The sequence below is a fragment of the Mrakia frigida genome (genome assembly GCF_051309035.1).
Source record: "Mrakia frigida strain ATCC 22029 unplaced genomic scaffold BDY24scaffold_27, whole genome shotgun sequence".
Classification (NCBI taxonomy): Eukaryota; Fungi; Basidiomycota; class Tremellomycetes; order Cystofilobasidiales; family Mrakiaceae; genus Mrakia; species Mrakia frigida.
The window spans coordinates 410,441-429,813 of NW_027481254.1; the positions used below are offsets into that span (position 1 = coordinate 410,441).

The 19,373-nt window shown below is 55.5% G+C and overlaps 8 protein-coding genes across 8 annotated transcripts; 3 read left to right on the plus strand and 5 right to left on the minus strand.

Moving 5' to 3' along the window:
* Nucleotides 1-135: 135 nt before the first annotated feature.
* BDY24DRAFT_143618 (uncharacterized protein) lies at nt 136-2,162 on the plus strand. Its single transcript, XM_076636096.1, has 2 exons — nt 136-1,530; nt 1,603-2,162. The coding sequence occupies exons 1-2, from the start codon at nt 217-219 to the stop codon at nt 2,080-2,082; spliced, it is 1,794 nt and encodes a 597-aa protein (XP_076494445.1). The 5' UTR covers nt 136-216; the 3' UTR covers nt 2,083-2,162.
* A 2,803-nt stretch (nt 2,163-4,965) lies between these two features.
* BDY24DRAFT_343299 (uncharacterized protein) lies at nt 4,966-5,345 on the plus strand (the record flags this gene model as incomplete). Its single annotated transcript, XM_076637514.1, has 2 exons — nt 4,966-4,996; nt 5,071-5,345. 2 exons carry the CDS (start codon nt 4,966-4,968, stop codon nt 5,343-5,345), a joined length of 306 nt encoding a protein of 101 aa, XP_076494446.1.
* Nucleotides 5,346-5,513: 168 nt separating this feature from the next.
* Nucleotides 5,514-9,472, minus strand: BDY24DRAFT_143498 (uncharacterized protein). Its single transcript, XM_076636095.1, has 5 exons — nt 9,068-9,472; nt 8,802-8,879; nt 8,512-8,723; nt 8,295-8,426; nt 5,514-8,221 (listed from the first exon to the last, which is right to left on the minus strand). Exons 1-5 carry the CDS (start codon nt 9,320-9,322, stop codon nt 5,683-5,685), a joined length of 3,216 nt encoding a protein of 1,071 aa, XP_076494447.1. The 5' UTR covers nt 9,323-9,472; the 3' UTR covers nt 5,514-5,682.
* Nucleotides 9,440-10,814, plus strand: BDY24DRAFT_397279 (uncharacterized protein). The gene is made up of 7 exons (XM_076641552.1): nt 9,440-9,718; nt 9,798-9,847; nt 9,967-9,986; nt 10,070-10,131; nt 10,244-10,282; nt 10,364-10,396; nt 10,470-10,814. The coding sequence occupies exons 1-7, from the start codon at nt 9,533-9,535 to the stop codon at nt 10,782-10,784; spliced, it is 705 nt and encodes a 234-aa protein (XP_076494448.1). The 5' UTR covers nt 9,440-9,532; the 3' UTR covers nt 10,785-10,814.
* Nucleotides 10,815-11,852: 1,038 nt separating this feature from the next.
* Nucleotides 11,853-13,313, minus strand: BDY24DRAFT_397284 (uncharacterized protein). The gene is made up of 7 exons (XM_076641553.1): nt 13,257-13,313; nt 12,939-13,120; nt 12,692-12,831; nt 12,475-12,592; nt 12,296-12,378; nt 12,132-12,213; nt 11,853-12,018 (listed from the first exon to the last, which is right to left on the minus strand). Exons 2-7 carry the CDS (start codon nt 13,088-13,090, stop codon nt 11,985-11,987), a joined length of 609 nt encoding a protein of 202 aa, XP_076494449.1. The 5' UTR covers nt 13,091-13,120; nt 13,257-13,313; the 3' UTR covers nt 11,853-11,984.
* Nucleotides 13,314-14,076: 763 nt separating this feature from the next.
* Nucleotides 14,077-15,698, minus strand: BDY24DRAFT_143633 (uncharacterized protein). The gene is made up of 3 exons (XM_076636098.1): nt 15,272-15,698; nt 14,614-15,145; nt 14,077-14,490 (listed from the first exon to the last, which is right to left on the minus strand). The coding sequence occupies exons 1-3, from the start codon at nt 15,522-15,524 to the stop codon at nt 14,172-14,174; spliced, it is 1,104 nt and encodes a 367-aa protein (XP_076494450.1). The 5' UTR covers nt 15,525-15,698; the 3' UTR covers nt 14,077-14,171.
* A 1-nt stretch (nt 15,699) lies between these two features.
* BDY24DRAFT_143627 (isoaspartyl peptidase/L-asparaginase) lies at nt 15,700-17,466 on the minus strand. Its single transcript, XM_076636097.1, has 7 exons — nt 17,230-17,466; nt 17,027-17,153; nt 16,868-16,934; nt 16,410-16,792; nt 16,135-16,322; nt 15,912-16,062; nt 15,700-15,847 (listed from the first exon to the last, which is right to left on the minus strand). The coding sequence occupies exons 1-7, from the start codon at nt 17,416-17,418 to the stop codon at nt 15,750-15,752; spliced, it is 1,203 nt and encodes a 400-aa protein (XP_076494451.1). The 5' UTR covers nt 17,419-17,466; the 3' UTR covers nt 15,700-15,749.
* Nucleotides 17,467-17,726: 260 nt separating this feature from the next.
* On the minus strand, nt 17,727-19,137 carry BDY24DRAFT_143655 (tubulin binding cofactor C-domain-containing protein). The gene is made up of 4 exons (XM_076636099.1): nt 18,919-19,137; nt 18,688-18,824; nt 18,166-18,606; nt 17,727-18,050 (listed from the first exon to the last, which is right to left on the minus strand). The coding sequence occupies exons 1-4, from the start codon at nt 18,974-18,976 to the stop codon at nt 17,889-17,891; spliced, it is 798 nt and encodes a 265-aa protein (XP_076494452.1). The 5' UTR covers nt 18,977-19,137; the 3' UTR covers nt 17,727-17,888.
* Between the last annotated feature and the right edge of the window lie 236 nt (nt 19,138-19,373).

Consider the following 19,373-nt stretch of genomic DNA (forward strand, 5'->3'; position numbering starts at 1 on the left):
CTGCATTTCTCTCGAGCTGAGCGTTGTTGTATGTACACGTCTCTGAGTCTCGGGTTTCAGAAACTCGAAAGAAACTCCGCGTGTTGAGTGATGAGAGAGAGAAAAACAAATCAAGCGCGGTTGGACCAGGATCGCCCCCAAACCCTAACCTCAACCTCCTTCTCTCTCTTCCTTTTCTCTTCCCCCTCCCTCCCCTCCTCTTTCGCACCCCCTCGGATGGCTCGGCCTACGCACTCGCATACGCTATCCTCTTCGACGCTCGATGCTTCCTCTCCAGAGACGAACGCGAGCTCGTTCTGGGGAGGAGGCGGAGGAGGCGACAACAACAGCCAGGTCTACTCCTCTACGACGACGCTCCCTCCTGGAAGCGCTCTTTCGTCGTCGTCGTCGTCTTCGCCACGGAAGAAGATGAACGTCGGAGGACATGTCAGTCGGAGGGTTGGGATGTTCAGTCCTACGTTGGAGGAGGACGAGAGCGGCGTCTTTGGTTCTCCGATCAAGGACGCTGCTGCAGAGTTCAGAGCTCGTGGAGGATCAGCTGTATCGAGTCCTATCAGTTTGAAAGGAGGAGCAGGAGGCGTGAGGAAGAAGGCAGCTGCGTTCGAAGGAGGATCAGGTCAGGGTGGGATAGGGATGCTGGAAGGAGGAGGGAGGGTCTACGCTTTGGGAGGAGTGGGAGGAGGGGAACGAAGCTCGGACGATTCTGCTCGTTCTTCCTCCGAATCAACAACGACTCAACCCCTTCGACTCAGACCAAGAAGAGCTCTACCTACGGAACCAACAACGTCCTCCTCTACAGCAGCCAACTCTCCTTCAATTTCCGCTGCTCCTGCTTCTCCAGTCAGTCGATTCAACCATAACCCTCCCTCGCCAGCTTCCTCGCCAACTCGTCCCGTTCGATGCCCTCCTCTCGATTTCCCTCGCTCCTCCTCCTCTTCGAACAACCAAACCACTCCTACCACCTCCCCAACGAAACAACGACTCTCCTATACTCCGCAGCAGCAGCAACCCAGCGGATCTACTCCTCGTCGTCTTCCTTCAGCCCTCTCGAGCTCACCCTCCAAGCCAACCACCATCGGATCGCCTTCAACAACCACCAGAGCTCTCATCACGCGTTTCGAAACTCCTCTCTCTACACCTCATCGACAACAACAACAACAACAACAACAGCAGCAAATCACTCCCTCCCGTCAACATCTCGACAAACCTCTCCCTTCGCCCGTCGGGGCCTCCTCCAGCAGCACCAGTCCAGGAAAAGGTCGCTCTCCTCTGAGAGATGGACTCAAAAAGCTCGTGGGCAAGTTTGGAGGTGGGAAGCTGATGGGCGGGAGGAGGAAGAAGAGCGGAGGATCAGGCTGGGAGAGTGGGACGGACGACGAAGGCTTGGGAGGAGGGCGAGGGAACGAGTTTTTCGATCAGAGTAATACGGATGCGGATATGGATGGGAGAGGGGGTGGGAGAATGGGGTTGACGGGATCGAACGAGCAACAGGAGAGGCAGAGCGAGGAGGAGAGGAGGAGGAGAGGTGTTGTGAGTTTGTTTCTCTTTTCGCCTCGTCGAAACGAGATTAGATTGCTGACTTTCCGCTCGGCTTTTTTACAGCAACCTCCACCCGAAGACAACACCTACACGCTCTCTCCTATCCCTCAGCAACAATCCTCAACCCAACCCTCCTCCTCCTCCTCCTCCTCACGAGTCCTCCGAACCGGACCTCTCTTCTTCTACGCCTCCGCCTCCAACCCAGCCCACTGGCTTCGCACCACCGCTTCCCTCCTCCCCGGAACCCTCGTCTTGACCTCGTCGTCCCTCCGAGGAGAACCCAACTCGAGAAGCATCTCTCTTCGAGCGTGTCAGGTCGTTCGAAGCGTGCCGGAGAGGGAGGCGAGGGAGCGATGGGTCTCTCCTCTCTGGGACGACGAGCAGCAGAGGAGGAGAGAGGGAGGAGGAGGTGGAGACGACGACGAGGATGATGACGACGAGGTGCACTACCTCGAGCTTGGGTTTGGAGGGCAGACGGAGGGCGTCGTGGTCGCTGTTCTGAGCGTCGGGGAGAGGTTGGGTTGGGTGAGCTCGATTTGGTGAGCCTTCCTCTCTCGAGCTTTGCTTCGACGCGTTTTCGCATCTGGGTGCTGTGAAAGCTGACTCTCGATAACTTTCTCCGGCTCCAGGGACGCGATCCTCGGCGGCTCGAACCCTCTTTCTCCCCTTTCTCCTCAAGAAACCAACAACCCAGCCTTCGCAGCCCAACCCAACCTCCTCCCTCTCGACGCGTCTCCCCAGGACTCTCTCCTCGACACTCCTCCCGTCGATCCTCACGCTCTCACCCTCGAAGGATCCTACGGTCTTCACCAACGAGGATCTCTCTACATCACCAACTCGGACGAAGGCCATCATCAAGCCGACGTCCCTCAACCTCGTCGAGAATCCGTTCACGTCCGTCGACCTTCCGACGACGGTCCCCCTCGTCTCAGTCGTCCCAAGCTCGGAGGAAACGTCGAGGAGATCCGACGGAGCGTGGAGAGGATGTTCGGAGGTCAGCTCTTTGAGGGAGAAAAACTGACAGGAGGGTTCCCTCGAGGTCGAACGGAGGAGTTGACGTCTCCCGAGCAGCGACCCCTCAGCACCATGTCTGGAACGACGGAGAAGAGCACCAGCACAGGACTCAGTCGAGCCGAACGAATGGAGGATCCTAGTCCGCTCAAACCTCTCGGAGAACTCGCCCTCGCGTCTCGTCTTCGGAATCAGAGCCATCACCAAGGGGGAGAGGGAAGCCAGTACTTTGGTTCTCGACCCATCCCTATCGTCTCTTCTGCGCGTCGGTCAGACTCGAACGGTTCCCTCGGAGGACCGATGATCTCGCCCAACGACGGTCCTTCGCCGTCCATGGTCCACAGTGAAACCCCCAGCTTCGACATCTCGGATCTCAACCCTTCGAGATCAGCCTCTCAGATCCAACGACGAACCACTCCCGCCAACAACAACTACGAGAAGGACGCGTCCGTCCTAACGGGGTACACCTACAACCAACGTCGTCAGCAGGAACGGTTCGAGATCCCTTCCTCGTCGACTCCCGAAGGACAGTTCGAGGATCTCGCCACGCCTCGCTCCTCCCTCTTCCACGCCGAACGAAACGAGCCAGCAGCAACAACAACCGTCAACCTCAACCCTTCCCAAGATCCCAGCTCCAGATCCTCCTCCTCCTCCACCTCAAACCCACCCGCCTCCCTCTCCTACTCCTCCTCCCCTCAACCTCCCACCGCTCCTCCTCAACCTCCAGCAGCAGCAGCAGCCGTTCTAGCCGCCGATCTCACCCCTATCATCTCCATGCTCTCCTCCAACGAAGCCCACTCCATCACCCGAGACCAACTGTTTGATCTCAAACTCTCCTCGGTCCAACAAGGCGTCGTCCAACTCCTCGAACGCGGAAACGAACCGTCCTCGACCGCGGTTTCCGAAGAGGAGGAACGAGCTCGGATGGAACGTCTCGAGATGAGCTTGCAGGGGATGGGGATCGATCTCAAGGAGGTGGTAGAGGGGTTGAGGTTGAGGACTCTCAGCGTCGTTCCTGTGGGTTTGCCGAAGGTGGGAGAGGCCGAGGAGGAGCAGGGGATCAAGGAGAAGGTGCTGCTGGAAGAAGTGAACGGGAAACTCGATGGGATCTTGTCGAGGTTGGAAAAGTGGGCTGCTGCTGCTGCTGGTTCGTCGTCGAGTTCGAGCGGAGGAGGAGCTGTGATAGTTGGAGAGGCGTCGTCGTCGTCGAGGGAGGAGGAGGGAGACGTTGGGATGAAGGCTGGTCCTCCTGCTGTGAGGCCGATAGAGGGGATTCCGGGTGGGAAGAGGTTTGTGGTGAACCCTGGGGAGGGTTCGGTTGTTGGGAGGGAGGAGTCGAGGGAGGAGGGTGAGGTTGAGGTTGAGAGGGAGATGAGGGACGAGAAGTCTGTGAGTTCGAAGACCCTTCTGGTCCTTTCTTGTTCGCAGAATGGCTGACGTGCTCTTTTAATCTTTGTCGCCGGATTCAAAGCCTGTCGGAACTTCGTCCGTCCTTTCGAACGGAACCGTCGCGTCGAGTCAGGGCCCCCTTTCGCTTCCCGTCGCTGCTGAGGTTCGTCTTTCTTTCTTCCTCGCCTCTCCCTCGAACCTCGAACTGATTCGATATCTCTGCTCGTCGTTCCCTTAGCTCGTGGAGGTCCTCAATCTCGTCAAAGAGCAGCAATCCCAGCGATCCCTTCAGACTCAACAAACTTCAGACATCGCTCGGTGTTCGTCCCTCTTCCTTCCTTCCCTCCTCTCTCTGTTTCCTTATCTCATACCCTGACTCCCTCTTCTCCCTTCGCTCCCAGACCTCAACGAGCTCAACGCCTGGATGGAAGCCTTCGTCAAGAACGGCAACCAAGCTCTCGACGTCGTTTCCACCAAAGTCGACCATCTCACCGACCTCATCTCCCCTCCTCCTCCCGCCACTCCTCAACTCGGTCAAGGCCCCGTTCCCATGCAGCAAGGGATCGTCGGTCTGCTCGGTGAAGTTCGATCCCTCGCTCTGGAGCTGAGGGATCGGGCTGATCAAGGAGGAGGAGGAGCGAACGGAGGCGTTGGGGAGGCCGTTCAGCAGAGGTTGGAAGGAGTGCTGGCTGTTATGGAGCAGGATAGGCAGAGGTATCAGCAGCAGAACTCTAGTGAGTCATCAGAGTCTAGGACTTCGAAGTTCGAGGGTGTGTTCGTTTTAATTTCAACGCTGACCTTCCTTTCTTGCCGTTTCGTTCGAGCAGCGATCGACGGAATGATGGTCATGATCAACCAGCACAAGATGGAGAACGAGCAGCTCCTACGAGCTGTCGCTGTCGGTGAGTTTCCCTTCCAAAAAGCTTCTCTTCGTTCGAAAGTCGGAAACTGATCGCTTCTTCGTCGCTCTCGTTTCCAGATCTCTCCCGGGAGATCCAAGGAGAACGTCTTCGCTTCGTCGACGCCATGTCTCAGGCTACATCCGTGAACGTGAACTGTGAGTAGAAATTGAAGGCATTCAAGACGCGTCCCGAAGCTGACTCGACCCGCCCATCTTCTTCTCCCCTCCAGTGCACGTCGAAGAGTTCAAGAAGCTGCTCTCTCAAGAGGTCGCTCGTTCAATGCACGACCTCGGTCGAATCAGGGAGGAGAAGAAGCATCTCGAGCAACAGATCGCCGAACTCTTTGCTACCAAAGTCAAGTTCAGTGACGGATCTCGTCCAACCTCCCAACAACCTCAACCTCGACGACCTTCCCAGCCTCTGGCCTCTCCTCATCCTCCTCCTCAAGCTCCGCTACCGCCCGTGCCTTCAGGGGGACCGGCCTTGGCTCCTCCTCGCTTCTAGATCACCTCGTTCCTTCTTCTCTCTCTTGCACGCGTCTCGGTTTCGTGTTTCGTTCTTGTCCTTTCTTTCACTTCTCTTTGCATCTGCTCATCGTCTCATCATTTTCTCGTCGTGTGTTTGGCATTCATTCACTTATTTATCTCTCGTCTCGGAATCTGTCTGCTCGTTCGTCTTATCTATTATCTATTCTCTCTCTTTTCCAGTCGCAAGGCTCTCTTTCTCTTGTCGACTGCGAGTGCGAGTCGAGTGCTCCTCCCAATCGCTCTCCCTCTCCGTCCCTCCGATAACCAAACTAAACTCATCAAACCAGCCAAAATCACGAACTACCTCCTCCTTCTCACTCCTCCTGCCTCACTCCAACCCTCTTCCAAAACAGATCCTCCTTTACGTTCACGAGCTCCCTCCACGTCTTCTCCTCCCAGCTCTCCATCTTCTGCTTCCTAGGAGGCAACGAAGGTACCGTAGCATGCTTCTCATGCGTTTCCTCTACAGCAGCAACATCGCTCGTCTCGACCTCCTCCTCCTTCTTCTCCTCGACCTCCGTCGCTCCGACCAAAGGCGTAGCAGGAGCGACGACCACCGGTGGTACGACGGTGAGATCGCTGATCGAAGAGACGGAGTTCCTGTTCGATGCGACGGCTCCTGGAGCAGCGGGGACGGGTCGTCGAGCGGCAGCTCGTTTGGGGAGGGGAGGAGGAGGTGCTGATCCTGGAGTTGAGGGAGTGGTGGGTCGAGCTCCGTCGAGAGAGGTGCGGAGGGTGGGAGTCGTAGGAGTGGGTTCGGTGGCGATGATGGTAGAAGCGGAAGCCTCGACGGTTGGTTCCTCAGTCACTTCGGGTTTGGGAGTCGAGGAGGACGCGTCGTCCGAGGAGGAAGTGGGTTCGACGACGACGGTTTCCTCTGGAGCTGAGGGTTCGATGACGGGTTCGGCTGCCAGTACCTCGGGCTCGGTAGCACTGATCGAGGGAACCTCCTCCTTGGTAGCTTCCTCGGGAGTGACGAGAGGGAGAGGAGCTGCTTCCCCGACGGGCGTGCTGAATCCTTCCGACGAAGACGACTTGGGAGTCGTTGGGTCAACGGGATGGGGAATAGACTCGGTGGTCGACTCCTCTGTGGTTTCTGGAAGCCCGGCCGAGGTAGCGGGAGGAGGAGTCGCGTCGGAGGAGGTGGGAGGAGGGGAGGAGAGGGCGGGTGCGTCCGTTGGGAGAGGGCTTGACTCGGAGGTGACGACGATGGGTTCTGTCGGGGGAGTAGCTTCGTCGGTCGAGGGTGTAGAATTCACTTCGACTTCCAACGTGGACGAGATGGGAGCTGAAGCCTCAGGCTCAGGAACGACGATGACGACAGGAGACGCGACCTCCTCGACCTTCTCCTCCTCGGACGCGACGACGACGGCCGGCTTGACTTCCTCGACCCTCGAAGCTGAGACGATCCTAGGTCCAGGAGGAGGAGGAGGGACGTTCCTTCTTGGAGGAAGTCTCGGAGCCTCCTTTGCCACGACAGGCTTCTCCTCCGTCGGCGTCGTCTCAGCCTGAGGACTGTTCGGAGCGCTGACCGAACCTCCCCCGATTCCCAAGTTCCACCCACTCCCAACGCCTCCAGCCTTGAATCCCAATCCTCCCAAACCTCCCAATCCCCATCCTTTACTGGTCTTCCTCGGTGGGAGAGGAGGTCTCTCTCCTCCTCCTTCCGTCAACCCGAGTCCTCCTCCGTTCTCGTTCGTTCCGTCTTCATACGACCAGATCGGCACGATAATTCCCATCTTGACGAACCTCCAGAGCTCGCAAGTCGCTCGGAGTCGTTCGAGGGACCATCCTGACTCGATAGGGTAGAGGTGAGGAGGGCTGGAGGAGGGTGCGGCGGACGGAGGAGGAGCGATTCGGAACACGTAGATGGGAGGGTGAGAGGAGGAGATGGTGATGGTCGAGGCGAGAGGGTTGGGCGAGGAGGTGGAGGTGGAGGATACAGGTGGGAGAGCGGGAGTTGCGAGGGTAGGAGAGGCTGGTCTTGATCCTCGACCGAAGAAGCGAGACGCGCCTGAGGAGAGGGACGCTCGCATCGGAGCGGGAGGAGGAGGTGGTGGTGGTGGGAGAGCTCCGTTCGAGTGCGATTGGTAGCTTGAGGCAGGGAAGGTCGAGGTTGATGGGGAGGAGTGGGAGATGATGAGGTGGTTTTCCGACGAGGGGACGATCTGCTTGCCCGAGAGAGAACAGATGATCTCTCCCTCTGGTTTCTGGAGGAAGACCTTGTGGGCCTGAACCGGCTCGATCATGAGCATCCCGTCGATGATGGCGTGAGAGATGGACTTCTTGGAGAAGAAGGTGACTCCAGGAGCGAAGTCGAGTCGAAGCGCTGGCTCGTGGTCCTCGGCGACGAGTCGAGCGATGAAAGGGTGCGACATGAGGGAGACGAGGGTCGGAGGAGGGATTTGAGTAGCCGAGTGAGCGAGAGGTCGCAGGGACCGAAGGTGTTGGACGAAGAGGAGGAACTCGGTGTAAGGGACGTGGCTGGTGAGGAGAGGACGAGGTTTGGAGGAGGAGGAATCGAGTTGACGTGGTTTGGAGGGAGGAGAGAAGGGCTGAGCGTGGGAGAGCGTTTGCATCGCGACTTGAAGCTCTCGGACGACTCCTTCGGCGACTTGGAGGTTCTCCTCGGTGCTGGCCAGACGGGTCTCGGCTCTCGACCTAGCGAGACGTTCGGTAGCGACCATGGAGTTGGCTTGTTGGAAGAGGGAAGCCGCCAGATCGTCAACCTCGTTCTCGACCGTTCGCCGTCCTTCCTCGGCGACACCTCGTTTCCCCTGTTCCTCGACGAGGTTGGCGGCGAGTCGCTGAAGCTCGTTCTTCACGTTCGATCGTTCGACGAGAAGTCCAGTGCTGCAGGAAGGAAGAGAAGGCGAATGATGAGCTCGAGATCGAAGGAGGGAGGAGCTGAGGAAAGTGAACTCACTCCAAAGCGTGAAGATGCTCGCTACGCTCGTACTTCAGGATATCGATCTGACTTCTCTGCTCCGTCGTCATCTGTTGAACGTGATCCAGATCGTCCTCTAGATCGGCGACTCTCGAGAAGGACATGACGAGCCTGGATGAAACGAGATGAAGGGAAGGACGTCCGGTGAGTTTGAGCTGCGCGATCTCCTTGCTGTGGCAGGGGAACGAGGACTCACTTGGAGTTGAGCATATCCCTCTGGTCCGTCACAGCCTCCAGTTGCTTCTTGAGGGTCTCGATCATCTCGAAAGTAGGGCTCTCTGGAGGATGAAGCGAGGGAGCTGGCTCTCCTTCGAGCGCCGGATTGGATCCTGAAGGCGAGGAGGTGAGGATGTCGGGAGGAGGAGCTTTGCGAGTGAGGAAAGGATTGTTCTGGGACTCGGCGGCGATCTGTACAGAGGTGAAGTGGGAAGATGAGTGAGCTGAAGTTGAGGAGGGCGAAACGAGGGAGGAAGGTCGAGGACTCACGGTCGGGGTGGATTGACCTTCGACGGCTCCTTCCTCCTCAACAGGTGGAGGGACCAAGGCAGCATGACCGTTGCTGATCTGAGAGTGAGAAAGAGAGGAAGAAACAGAGATCAGCGAATGCTCCAGAAGTCGGAAAATTAGAAGATTTGCAGTTGTGAGCTCGTCACGAAACTCGAGCTCGTCCCATCTCCCTCCTCCGCCAGCTCGCCCCCTTCAGTTTCCTCCTTCTCGCCTGCCCTCATCTCTCCTTCTGTTTCCAGACTTACCTGATTCATCTCCTCCTCCAAATCCGACCCTTCGACCTCCAAACTCTGCCTTGGGAGAGTCGTCTCTGCTGCTGGTTCGTCCTCCTTCTCCTCAACCTTCTCCGTCTCAGCCTGTTGATCTCCTCCTTCTCCCTCTGGCTCGTCGGCGGCCACCACCGGCTCCGTTGCTGCAGCAGGGAGCTCAGAGGCAGTCGCAGTAGGCGTAGGGGTGTCTTCTTCTGTTGTTGTAGGAGGGGGGAGCTGATCTGAAGCCATCGAGGCTGAGAAAGAAAGGAAGGAAGGAAGAGAAAGGGGAGAGAAGAGAGAAGGTTTCGTTCGAGATGGGTGTTTGGGGTCGAAACAGAGGAAGGTCGCACGAGAGAGAGTTTCCCGGCCAGAGCACTTTCTTTTTTTCTAGAGGTCAAGTTTTCCGCTTCTCTTTGTTCGTGTATACTGAGGTCTCGTAGATCTGGAACAAAGTCATTCATGAAGAAAGCGTGTCGAGGTCAGTGGAGACGCGAGGAGACGAGGCTCACGTCCCCCCTTTCATCTCGAACGAATTCCCGACAGCAATCATCGAGATCTAACGCATCAAGGTGTTCAAGAAGCCTCGACATCGAAGCAGAAGCTGAGCTTCGGAGGGAGAGCGAGGAAGTCCGCTCGGTAGAAGTTCTGACAAAACAAGAAGAGACGCGTCGTGAAAGTCAGGTTTCGATGCGTTTGGGTCGAATCAGAAAAGAAAATGTCTCACCTTGAGCGCCTGACCCTTGTAATGACGGATGAAGGCTGCTGGAGTGTCGTCTGAAAGATAGAGGAAGACGATAGGAGAGAGAAAGGGTGAATCAACGGCACGTCGACGAGTTCAACATGCTCTTCCTTTCGAGACCTTCCCAAGCCAGAAGTCACAACGAAAAGCTCACACTCTATCACGACGCAGAACCTGGGCGACGAAGGAAGGTTGGTTCGGAGGAAAAGGTCAAGACACGACGGCAAAAGGTGGGCGAAAACGTCGATGCGGCTCACGAATCGGAGTCTTCCCTTTCCATTCCTTGCAACGATCTGTGGCTGTAAATCTCGAGCTCCACCTCATCCTCCGTCGCACCGAAGTTCAGTCAGTTTTGCGTCTCAGCGGAGTGAGTAGACCTGAGCGAGGCTGAGGCTCAACTCTCTACGTCCCCTGTTTTCCCTCAAGCTCACCTGATCTGCCTCCTTGTGTACGGCCTTGATCATCTTCAGCTGGAAGCACAAAGAAGCGTGTCAGACTCAGTACGACGTGATGAACAAGCTGAGAAGTGAAAAAGGAACAGTCGAGCTCACCATCTCGCACCCGAACCCTTTCTTCGCTTGAAGCTGCTTTCCCACGACCCAAAGCCGACTGAATCAGCTCAAAATCTCGAAGGATAGCAACGCAGACCGTACTCACGAATACTATACACACGAACTCTCCGTTCCTTCGCTCGATGGCCTTCGGGAGCTTGAAGTAATCGAACGGGCAGTCCTTGATCTTGTCGAGGATTTCCTCCGCGTTGGCGATTTCCTTGGGCGAGAGAAAAGTAAGACAGGGAGAGAGAAGCTGAGGGATCATGCGCGATCTCGAAGATGGTGGACGTTGAGAGCTGATCGAGAGAAGGGGAGGGGAGAAGGAGAAGAGCGAAAATGGAGAGCTCGTCAGCTTCGTGGGATCTGTACGGCTACGGCTCGGATCGGTCTGGCGGTTGCTATGGAGAAGAGGAGATAGATATCTGGCTCAGTGCATGTATAATTTCTGCTTGTGATAAAGTCAGTATGGAAAGTCATTAATCACCGAGATGATGTCGTTAAAAAAAGATGAGACGCGTCGAAATCCTCCTCTCCCCTCCTTCTCACACCTCCTTCTACACTGAACGCATATTCACCACACTCCTTAACCCATCACTGTCTTCTCCTCTCATGCTCTCGATCGATAGCTCGAATCCTCTCTCCTGTGAAACGCGAACCGAAATGCACAACCGAACAAAGTCGACGACGACGCGTCAGTTCAGCCCTCTTCCTCTTCCTCCTCGTCTTCTTCTCGTCTCATCCCTCTCATCTACTCTACCTCCTCAGCTCGGAGTCCATCCCAAAACAAACCGAAACAAAAAAAAAAGCTCACCAGCCTCCCCTCCAGCCAAGATCCAAACGAGAGTTCCAAACTGTCTCGCTGATTCAGGATCCGTTTCTATCACATTCTTCTGGAAATCGCCTATCGACGCTTTGACGTTCACCGCGTCCTGAAGCAGACTGAGGAGGTGAGCCATCTTGGGGGAGGCCTGCTCGGCAGGGGAGGAGGAGCGGAATTCGGAGGGGAAGAGGTGGGAGAGGGAGGAGATGGAAGGTGAGATGGTTGGGGAGAGAGGGGAGAAGTCTTGATCGTTGGACATCCTTTTGAAGAGGGGAGGAGGGAGTGTTGTTGAGTGTTAAGTTGATTTGCGTTTGGGAAGGATGGTGGTGGTTGGGAGGGAAGGAGGGGGCGAGTTGGGGTGGTGTTTTAGCTCGGTCGGGGGAAGAAAGCGGAAGGAGAGAGAAGTCAAAGAAAAGGAGGTCAGGAGTGATTTGCTTTGGGTGTTTCTTTTTGTTAGACCTGCCGAAACAAGAAAGATGGACGAATGAAGGGGCCAAGATGTAAAGTCTCGTATCAGCGGATGCGTTTCAAGCCGAGGACAGAACGAGAAAGGACGCGTCGGATTCCATCGGCTCTCTCGTCGACGCGTTCACCATCGCCTGTTCCTTTCTCGATACGTCTTGTCTCCCTCTCTCGAGTTCACCACTTCTCACAGCTGAAGACTCGGACCGACGAGACGAGCTTGGAGGTCAAACCTGCCGTACATTGTTATCGTCCTCCTCAAAGAAGCAAGGTTCAATGAAGTCCATCGAATTCCCTGTCTCTCTCCTCGATATCCAAATCACCACGCCTGTCGTGTTACACGTCGTCATCGAAGTCTCCGTGCTTCCGGCTGTAGAAGGGAGGGAGATAGCGGAGATGGAGCCAGGTCAGCGGATGATTACAGTCAAGGGAGGTCGAAGGGACGATGAGAGGAGGAGGGAGGGAGAGGGAGAAAGAGCTCACAACTCGATAATCCGGAGGATGAAGTTGGTCAAGATGGCGATGAAGATGGCCACCGAGATGAGAACAGGGAAGACGATCTCGTCTGATTGAAACAGCACAGAGGAAGGAGTTAGTTCGAGGGCTGAAAGTGAGCGTCGAAACGACGAGAGATTGAAAGAACGAACCAAAGTGTTCTCCGCTCCTCTTCGAAATCAGAGTAATCCTCTTCTGGAAGACGAGGTAGCCGTAGATGAGCACAGCGAAGGCACTGCACGAACCAGAAGTAAGGATCAGCTCAAACGTCAAGAGAACGAAGGTTGAAGGAAGCCATGACGACGGGCTGGAGAAGAGAAAGAGAGCTCACATTCCTCCATAAGCACCAGCCAGCGCCTTGGTGATCTGATCTCCCTCCTTTCCAGCAGAGTACAGAGTAGCTGACAAGCTTCCCAGCAGGATCGATATCGAGAGGTAGGCCAACCAAGCTGAAAACGAAATCAAACGAGCAAGAGGGAAGAGGAGGGAGGGAAGGAAGGTCAGCTTCGACGAGCTCGCAACGACGATCAAGCTGGAGTTGGACTGACTCCTCTCGTTTGCGAACCAGACCTTAGCCTCTACGTTGATGGAGGTGGCGACCTTCTTGGGTACTCGTACGAGCGAGGGCTGGGTTGGGTTGATGGAGTGGTAGTCGGAAAGAAGAGGTTGCTGCTCTCCCGCGAGGGTGCTGGAAGGATGAACGAGAGTGAAGTAGTGATGAGCTCCAAGTATCGAGTGCTCTCTCGAGCAGGGTGAGAAAGCAGAAGGAGATTAGGAAGGAAAGGTCGAGCTCACTTCGTCTCAGGGATCCCGTCCTGTCTCTTCGCTCTCGCTCGAGCTGATTGCGAGGTCACTCCTCGACCTGGAAGATGCTTGAGGACTGCTTCCGAGAAGGGAGTAGAAAAGAAGTTGGCCCAGTTGGAGGAAGACGAAGAGCTGGATGCCATTTCGGAGAAAAGGAGGGGAGGAGGAGGAAGCTGAGAGGAGGGAAGGGAGGGAGAGAGGGAAGGAAGGAGGGATCAGCTCGGCCGCTTGGAGACTGATTCTGCTAGAGCTCTGCTGGACTGTCTGCAAAGACGACGCTTGCTACGGCTCCCGAGGTACGAGACTCACCTCTGACTTGAGATCGATAAGAGAGGGAAGAGGGAGGCCGAAAAGTTCGACGTTGCTGTTTGAGGTCAACTTGACTCTCCTCCCTCGCACGTTCGCTAGAGTCGATTTCAGGCTGGAGACTCCAAACTCGCGTCGTTCAACAAAACAGGCGCGAAGATTTGCTCAACCACGGAGGAGAGTCGGAGGCAGATAACCATAAGTTGATTCGAAGCAATCTAGAAAACTAAGAGAAAAAGAAAAGAAGACAGTCCTCGATCCATTCCCGCCGACGGAGGAGGGCAAGTCAGCGCTCCTGCTGAGGCGAAGTCGCACAACATGAAGCTTGAGGGACCTGCTCCTGAGGGAAGTGTTCCAGTGAAGGTGTTGTGGAAGAAGGAGAGGGTCTTGAGATTGGCGAGTTGGGTGAGGGAGGGAGGGACGGGTCCTGAACAACGGAAAACGAGGAAGAGGTCAGACGCGTTCGTTCGAGAGCTTCGACGAGGAGAGGGACTAACCAGTGAGAGCGTTGGAAGAGAAGTCTAGGGTGTTGAGAGATGGGAAGCTCGAGAAGTTCGGCAGTTGGCCAGTCCTGTGAGAATAGCGATCCAGTCAGCTCGAAACAAACGAACGACGCGAGGAGATTGAAAAACTCACATCCCGTTGCCCGACATGTTCCAAACCAACAGCCCAGCTCCCTCCACTCGAGCCGCTGCTCTTCCTCCCAGAGTCCCCGTAATCATCCTCATCGTCGTCTCCCTCTCAAGAGTTCTGCTTCCCGCTTCCCCCCTCCTACCTTCCCACCTCTGCCGTAGTCTTCGTTCGTCGCTCCTCCTCCTCCCCGACTTCCTCCTCCACGTCCATTCCCACTCCACCCAGAGCCCTTCCCACTACCTTCATCGTCCTGCTCGTCATCCTTCCTTCTGTGTTCGAGAATCTTCAAGCCACCCTTCGGCCCTTGACAAGCTTGACAGTTCTCCATCGTCGCGCCCCACGCCGGAGAGAGGAAGATGGTGAAGTCTGCCGTTGGGAAGGCGGGCGACGAGCATTGGGCGACGACGAAGCTCGGTAGGATGGAGAGGAGAGGGAGGAGCATCGCAGGGACGGAGACGAGCTTAGGACGAGGAGAAAGTGGTCAAAGGGGAGACGTAGGTGGGGGGCTGGAATCGGGAGGAAGAGGTGGCATCGATTTCGTTCTTGACCGACGGTGATGAAGGAGGGGAGGAGGGTTGGATGGTTGAAAGGGACTTTGGAAGGGCTGATGAGATGGTTCCCGATCAATAAAGAGACGAAGGAAGAGCTCGGTCAGATTGCAAAGCGGAGGAGAAAGAAACGAGCGACGCGAAGGAGTTGATCGCTCGAGAGGAAGTGTTTGACTCACAGGAATCTGATCGTTTCCTTTCTTCTGCAGCCTGTAAACTCGTCGCCAAAGCAAGATCCTTCTCCGTTAATCCCCACCGCTGAGGTTGATCTGAGTCCGCGGAGGCGAGAGGATCGATGGTCTGATGGGTGATGAGTTTGACGAGGGTTTCTCCGAGCTTGGTCTCGACGACGTGGGCGTGGTGCTGTAAGAGACCGAAGACACGAGCCAGAATCAGCTCTAGGTCCTGGTTTCTCAAAGGAAAGAGGGGGAGAACGAACGTTGTGAAGCTGGAAGATGGCGTTGAAGGTCGCGAGCAGATCGAGTTGCTCAGCCCATCCTCCTCCCTTGACCGTTTTCGAGAGATATACGACCTCCTGCATTCCATCACCACCTCCGAGACCTCGTTCAAGCTGCCAGCCAGCCTTGACTATGGGTGCGAAGACTGACTCGACGTCGTGGTCTTCGATTCGAACGGAAGTCGGGGGAGGAAGGTAGGGAGGGAAATCCGAGGGTTGAAGATTCAGAGGTGGTGCTGCTGGTGGGCGACGATCTGTAGGATGAGACAGACTTGTCGAGTCAGTGTTTGAACCAAAACTGAACAAGAGGGTCCGGAGGGAGGCGAAGAGGCAGAGCAGGAGAGTGAGGGAGGAGGGAGGGAAGGGATCGTCGAGCTCACCATTTTGAAGAGCCTTCGACCACCGAGGACTCGTGTGCGTGCCTTCTCCGGGAGTTTCCTTCTTGGAGGGGGGATTTGGAAGACTTCTAGCAACGAAGGGATAGCTGAAGGCAGGTTTCGGAGGTAGGAAGGAAGAGGGGGAAGAGGGAGGAGGTCCGGTTGGGCGAAGGATGGAAGGAGAGCCAGCTCTGGCAGATCCAGCGAGACGATCGAGCAAGCGAGGGTTTACTAGACAGGGTCTGGAGAATTGCATAGAGATGTCCTAGCGGGGAGAAGTATAGTTGAGGTGGTGATGGGCTTCAGAGAAGCGGGTGGACGTTGCAATCTCTTGAGCGTGAGCTTCAGCCAGCGTCCAGGTCGAGCTCGTTCTTTCGCTCTGCCTGACGACGGAACGGGATTTTCAGTACTGTCTTCAGCAGAACAAGTACTCGACTTATTCGACTTGACGAGCCTTGAAAAGGCAAAATCGTCGATAAGTCTACTGAAGCTCTTCGTCATGGAAGATGGCGACCTTGGGCACTCCGTCTTCCTCAATCACTCCTCTGTACATTCCACTGCCGTTCAGAGATAACGAGACTAGAAAGAGAAAAGTAAACCTCGTCAGTATCTTGAGAAGACTGAAGCAGGAGAGGCAACCGACCTTGTCCTCTCTCGTTGATCGCAATCACACCTCCGACCGCGTCGACCTCCTTCAGTTCGCCCGTGACTTTCCTGCAGGCCTTGTCGAGAGAGTAGCCTTTCAGCTTTATGTAAGCAGCGAGCGAAGATCCAGTGTTGAGGCGGATGAAGTACTGCGAGGTCGAAATTGAGCCAGAGTCAGCCGAGCTCGCGTCGAAGCTTTCGACACGTCTGTTGAAACTCACATCTCCATCTCCCGTCCCCGAGACTCCCATGGCCTTCTTGGTGGATCTTCCAACCAGTTTTGAGTAGAAGCGTCTGAGAGAGCTCTTCTCCTCCCATTCTCCAGCCCAGTAGCCGGAGCCGAAGCATGGGGTGTCGCCGATTCGACCTGGGAGCTTGTTCGTTCGTCCTCCGGTTGAGGTAGCGGCAGCTGCGAAAAGACGGGCAAAGGAAAGGACAAGAGTCAGTCTTCGATTGATTCCATACCTCTGTCGATCGTTCGCCGACTAGAACTCACCGATGCAACCTCTCGAATCCAACGCGACGGCTCCAACCGTTCCTTTCGCTCCCTCTCGCTGACCTGACTCCCCAGGCTGTTGTCCAGGGACCCTCCCATCTGGGAATGGCTCCTCAGGAAGTCCCAACCCTCGTCGATGCTCTCTCCATCGTCCTTCAGTCCAGAAGTAAGAAGGGTCGACCATCGTTTGGCCGAGCTCGAGTCCGAGTTTCTCAGCTGCGAGACCGCCGTGCAGGACGTGAGGAGTCGTCGAAGGCGAGAGGTAGAGAGCTCGAGCGAGTAGGATAGGGTTTCGAGTGTGGGTGAGGAGAGTGAGAGCTGTTGAGATTCGGGATTGGGGGATGTGAGGGTGGGTTGAGGGAGGGTGGGAGAGGGCGATTGAGCTGTCCGAGAAAACAAGGGACGATTAGCTTCGCTATGTGAGCTTCGAGCTATAGACCAGAGAGGAATGGACCAACGCTTCGAGCTCGTTCTTTCCCTCAGTGTTGAAAACCGCTCCGTGTCCAGAGTTGAACAGAGGGCAGTCTTGAAGGAAGAGAAACATCAAACGGTCAGCGGCGTTGAACTTTGAGCGCCGTTGTCCTCCTCCCACAAAAACATGACGAGACGAAACTAACTCTCCATGAACTCTACGGCAGCCACAACAGCGTCTAGAGCCTCTCCATCGTTCTCGAGAACTCGGTGGCCGGCCTGGAGAGCTCCTCGAAGGGCCTCTCGGTAAACCTTGATCTGAGCTTCGGTGTACTGTTTCGAGCGAAAACGTGGTAAACCTCAGTCTTCTGAACCGTTTTATGAGATGAGAGAGTAAGCGGAGACTCACCTTCGCCCGATCAAGAGTTCCGGCTCCTCCATGGATGACTAGAACAGGTTTGGCGGCCTTGGACGAGCGACGAAGGATCGAGCGGGAGGAGGAGGTCTTTGGTTTGGGTCGAGAGATGAGAGGAGAGGTTGAGAGGTGATGGGAGTGAGAGGTCTTCTCGTCCTCGATAAGAGCGAAGGGGCCAGACATACTGAAGAAAGAAAAGAAGGAAACAAGCGACTGAGAGCGAGATGGGCGTTGGGGGGAGGAAGAAGGCTGAGATGTTGAGCTTGTTTTGAGCGTCGCTTGTCTCCGAAGCTTGCAGGCGAGAAAATAAGAAAGGATAAGTAGCAACATGCGCGAAGAGCAGTTTCAAGCAGTGTATGAGATCGTACGAGTAAAAAAAAAACAGACGATCGAGACCTCAAGTCCTCAGCGACAGAATCCTGCTCAACGTCTCCTCCAACTCCTTCCCCTCCAGCTCTATCCGACGGTCCAGCTTCGATAGAACTTCTCTCCTCTCAGCGACGTTGGAAGCTGTAAGTAGCGACCAGTTGGGCGAAGGTATAGATGGATTGGGATGCGAGAAATCCAGCGGCTGGAAGAGAGAGGGAGAAGAGACGCGTCGGGACGAATCAGCCCTGGCCTGTAGTCGACGAGAGGCCAAAACTGTAAACCATTCAACTCACCTGAGGAGCTACCAACTCTCCTGTGATGTTCTGATCATGTTCTAGGATGTAAGGGCCGAACTTGATGTCGCTGCAGCTCTCGATGATTGGCGTCGAAGAGTCCGACGACGTGTAGAGGAAGATATCTGTTCCGTGGGAGCTATGCATCCGAAACTAGAGCAGGAACGAGAAAACAATTTCAGTGCTCAGGACTAGAAGAAATTGAGAATCTGGAACAATGTCGAAGTCGAAAAAGAGAGAGAGAGAAAGGATGAAGACGAGGTCTCACCTGCCACCCTCCCAGAACGATCAAGCAGCCGTCGCACCCACTCAACATCACACTCCCTCCCACCAGAGGAGCCAAAACCAAGCACTCCTTCAGATTCTTCGCATGCAAAGCCGTCAGACTCGTCCGCGAATCCGTTGACAAGGGACGAAGGTCGACGATGCACCTGGTTAGGTTCTCGAGATCGAGTCCGAAGCCCGAGGAGGTAGATGAAGAGGGTAAAGGTGGAAGGTTGACGACTTGATTGGACAGATGAGAGATGGATATGTCGTTTGGTGAGCGAGATGAAGTGGAAGGAGGTTGAAGGACGGCAGGTGGTGGGGGCGGAGGAGGAGGGGTCGAAGGGGAAGGTGTTCGAGGGGATGCCTTCTTGAAGGAGAACCGGGACTTGGGAGCGGAAACGGCTTTCCTAGCATCAAAGGTGGCTTCTAGATCTTTGATTTCCTGGAGAAAAGAGGAAGAACAAGCTCAGCTCAAGTCTGCTAGGCTGATCGAGGGAGGAAGGAAGGAGAGGGTCGAGCTCACACTTTCGAGCTTTCGCTGATCGTACCGAGGGAGAAACTCTGCAGCTTCAATGAGTCCTCGTTTCAACTTGGCGAGTTCCAGAGAGATCTCTGTCGGCGACCATGACTCCTGCTTTGGGTCCAGACGAGAGGTGAGAGCTGCAAGAAGAGAGGAAGAGAGAGAAGGTCGTTCAGCCCAGCTCCTCCCCTTTCTCCTCCTTCGACCTTCGACACGCGCGAAGAGAGAGCTCACCTGCTGCTGAAACTTGAAACGAAGTAAGATACGATGCTGAGCGTTCTTGAGAGGTCATGGATGGAGGTTGATGATAATTTTCAGACAGGGGCCGGGTGAGTGGTCGGTAGCATTCAATAGACGAAATGTTCCTCGAATGCAAAGCAAGGTGAAACGAGTCTGTAACGAAAATCGAGCCGCAGCGAAACCCGCAAATCAACGATCTTCAAGCAAATATAAGGCAGGTGGGAGGGTGGGATAAGGCAAATAAGGCAAGTGGGATAGGGCAGGATAAGGCAAGGATATGGCAGAGCGAGCGAAAAGTCGAAGAGAGAAAGAGAGGTTTGGTTCGTTCCCGTCGCGTCGTGCGGTCGTTCTTCATCGTGAAGCGAGTCCGTTTCCTATGGGAAGAGAGCGAGAGTAGAGTGAAGGAAGTCAGCGAAGACGACGCACGATTTCTTCTTTGACCAGATAAA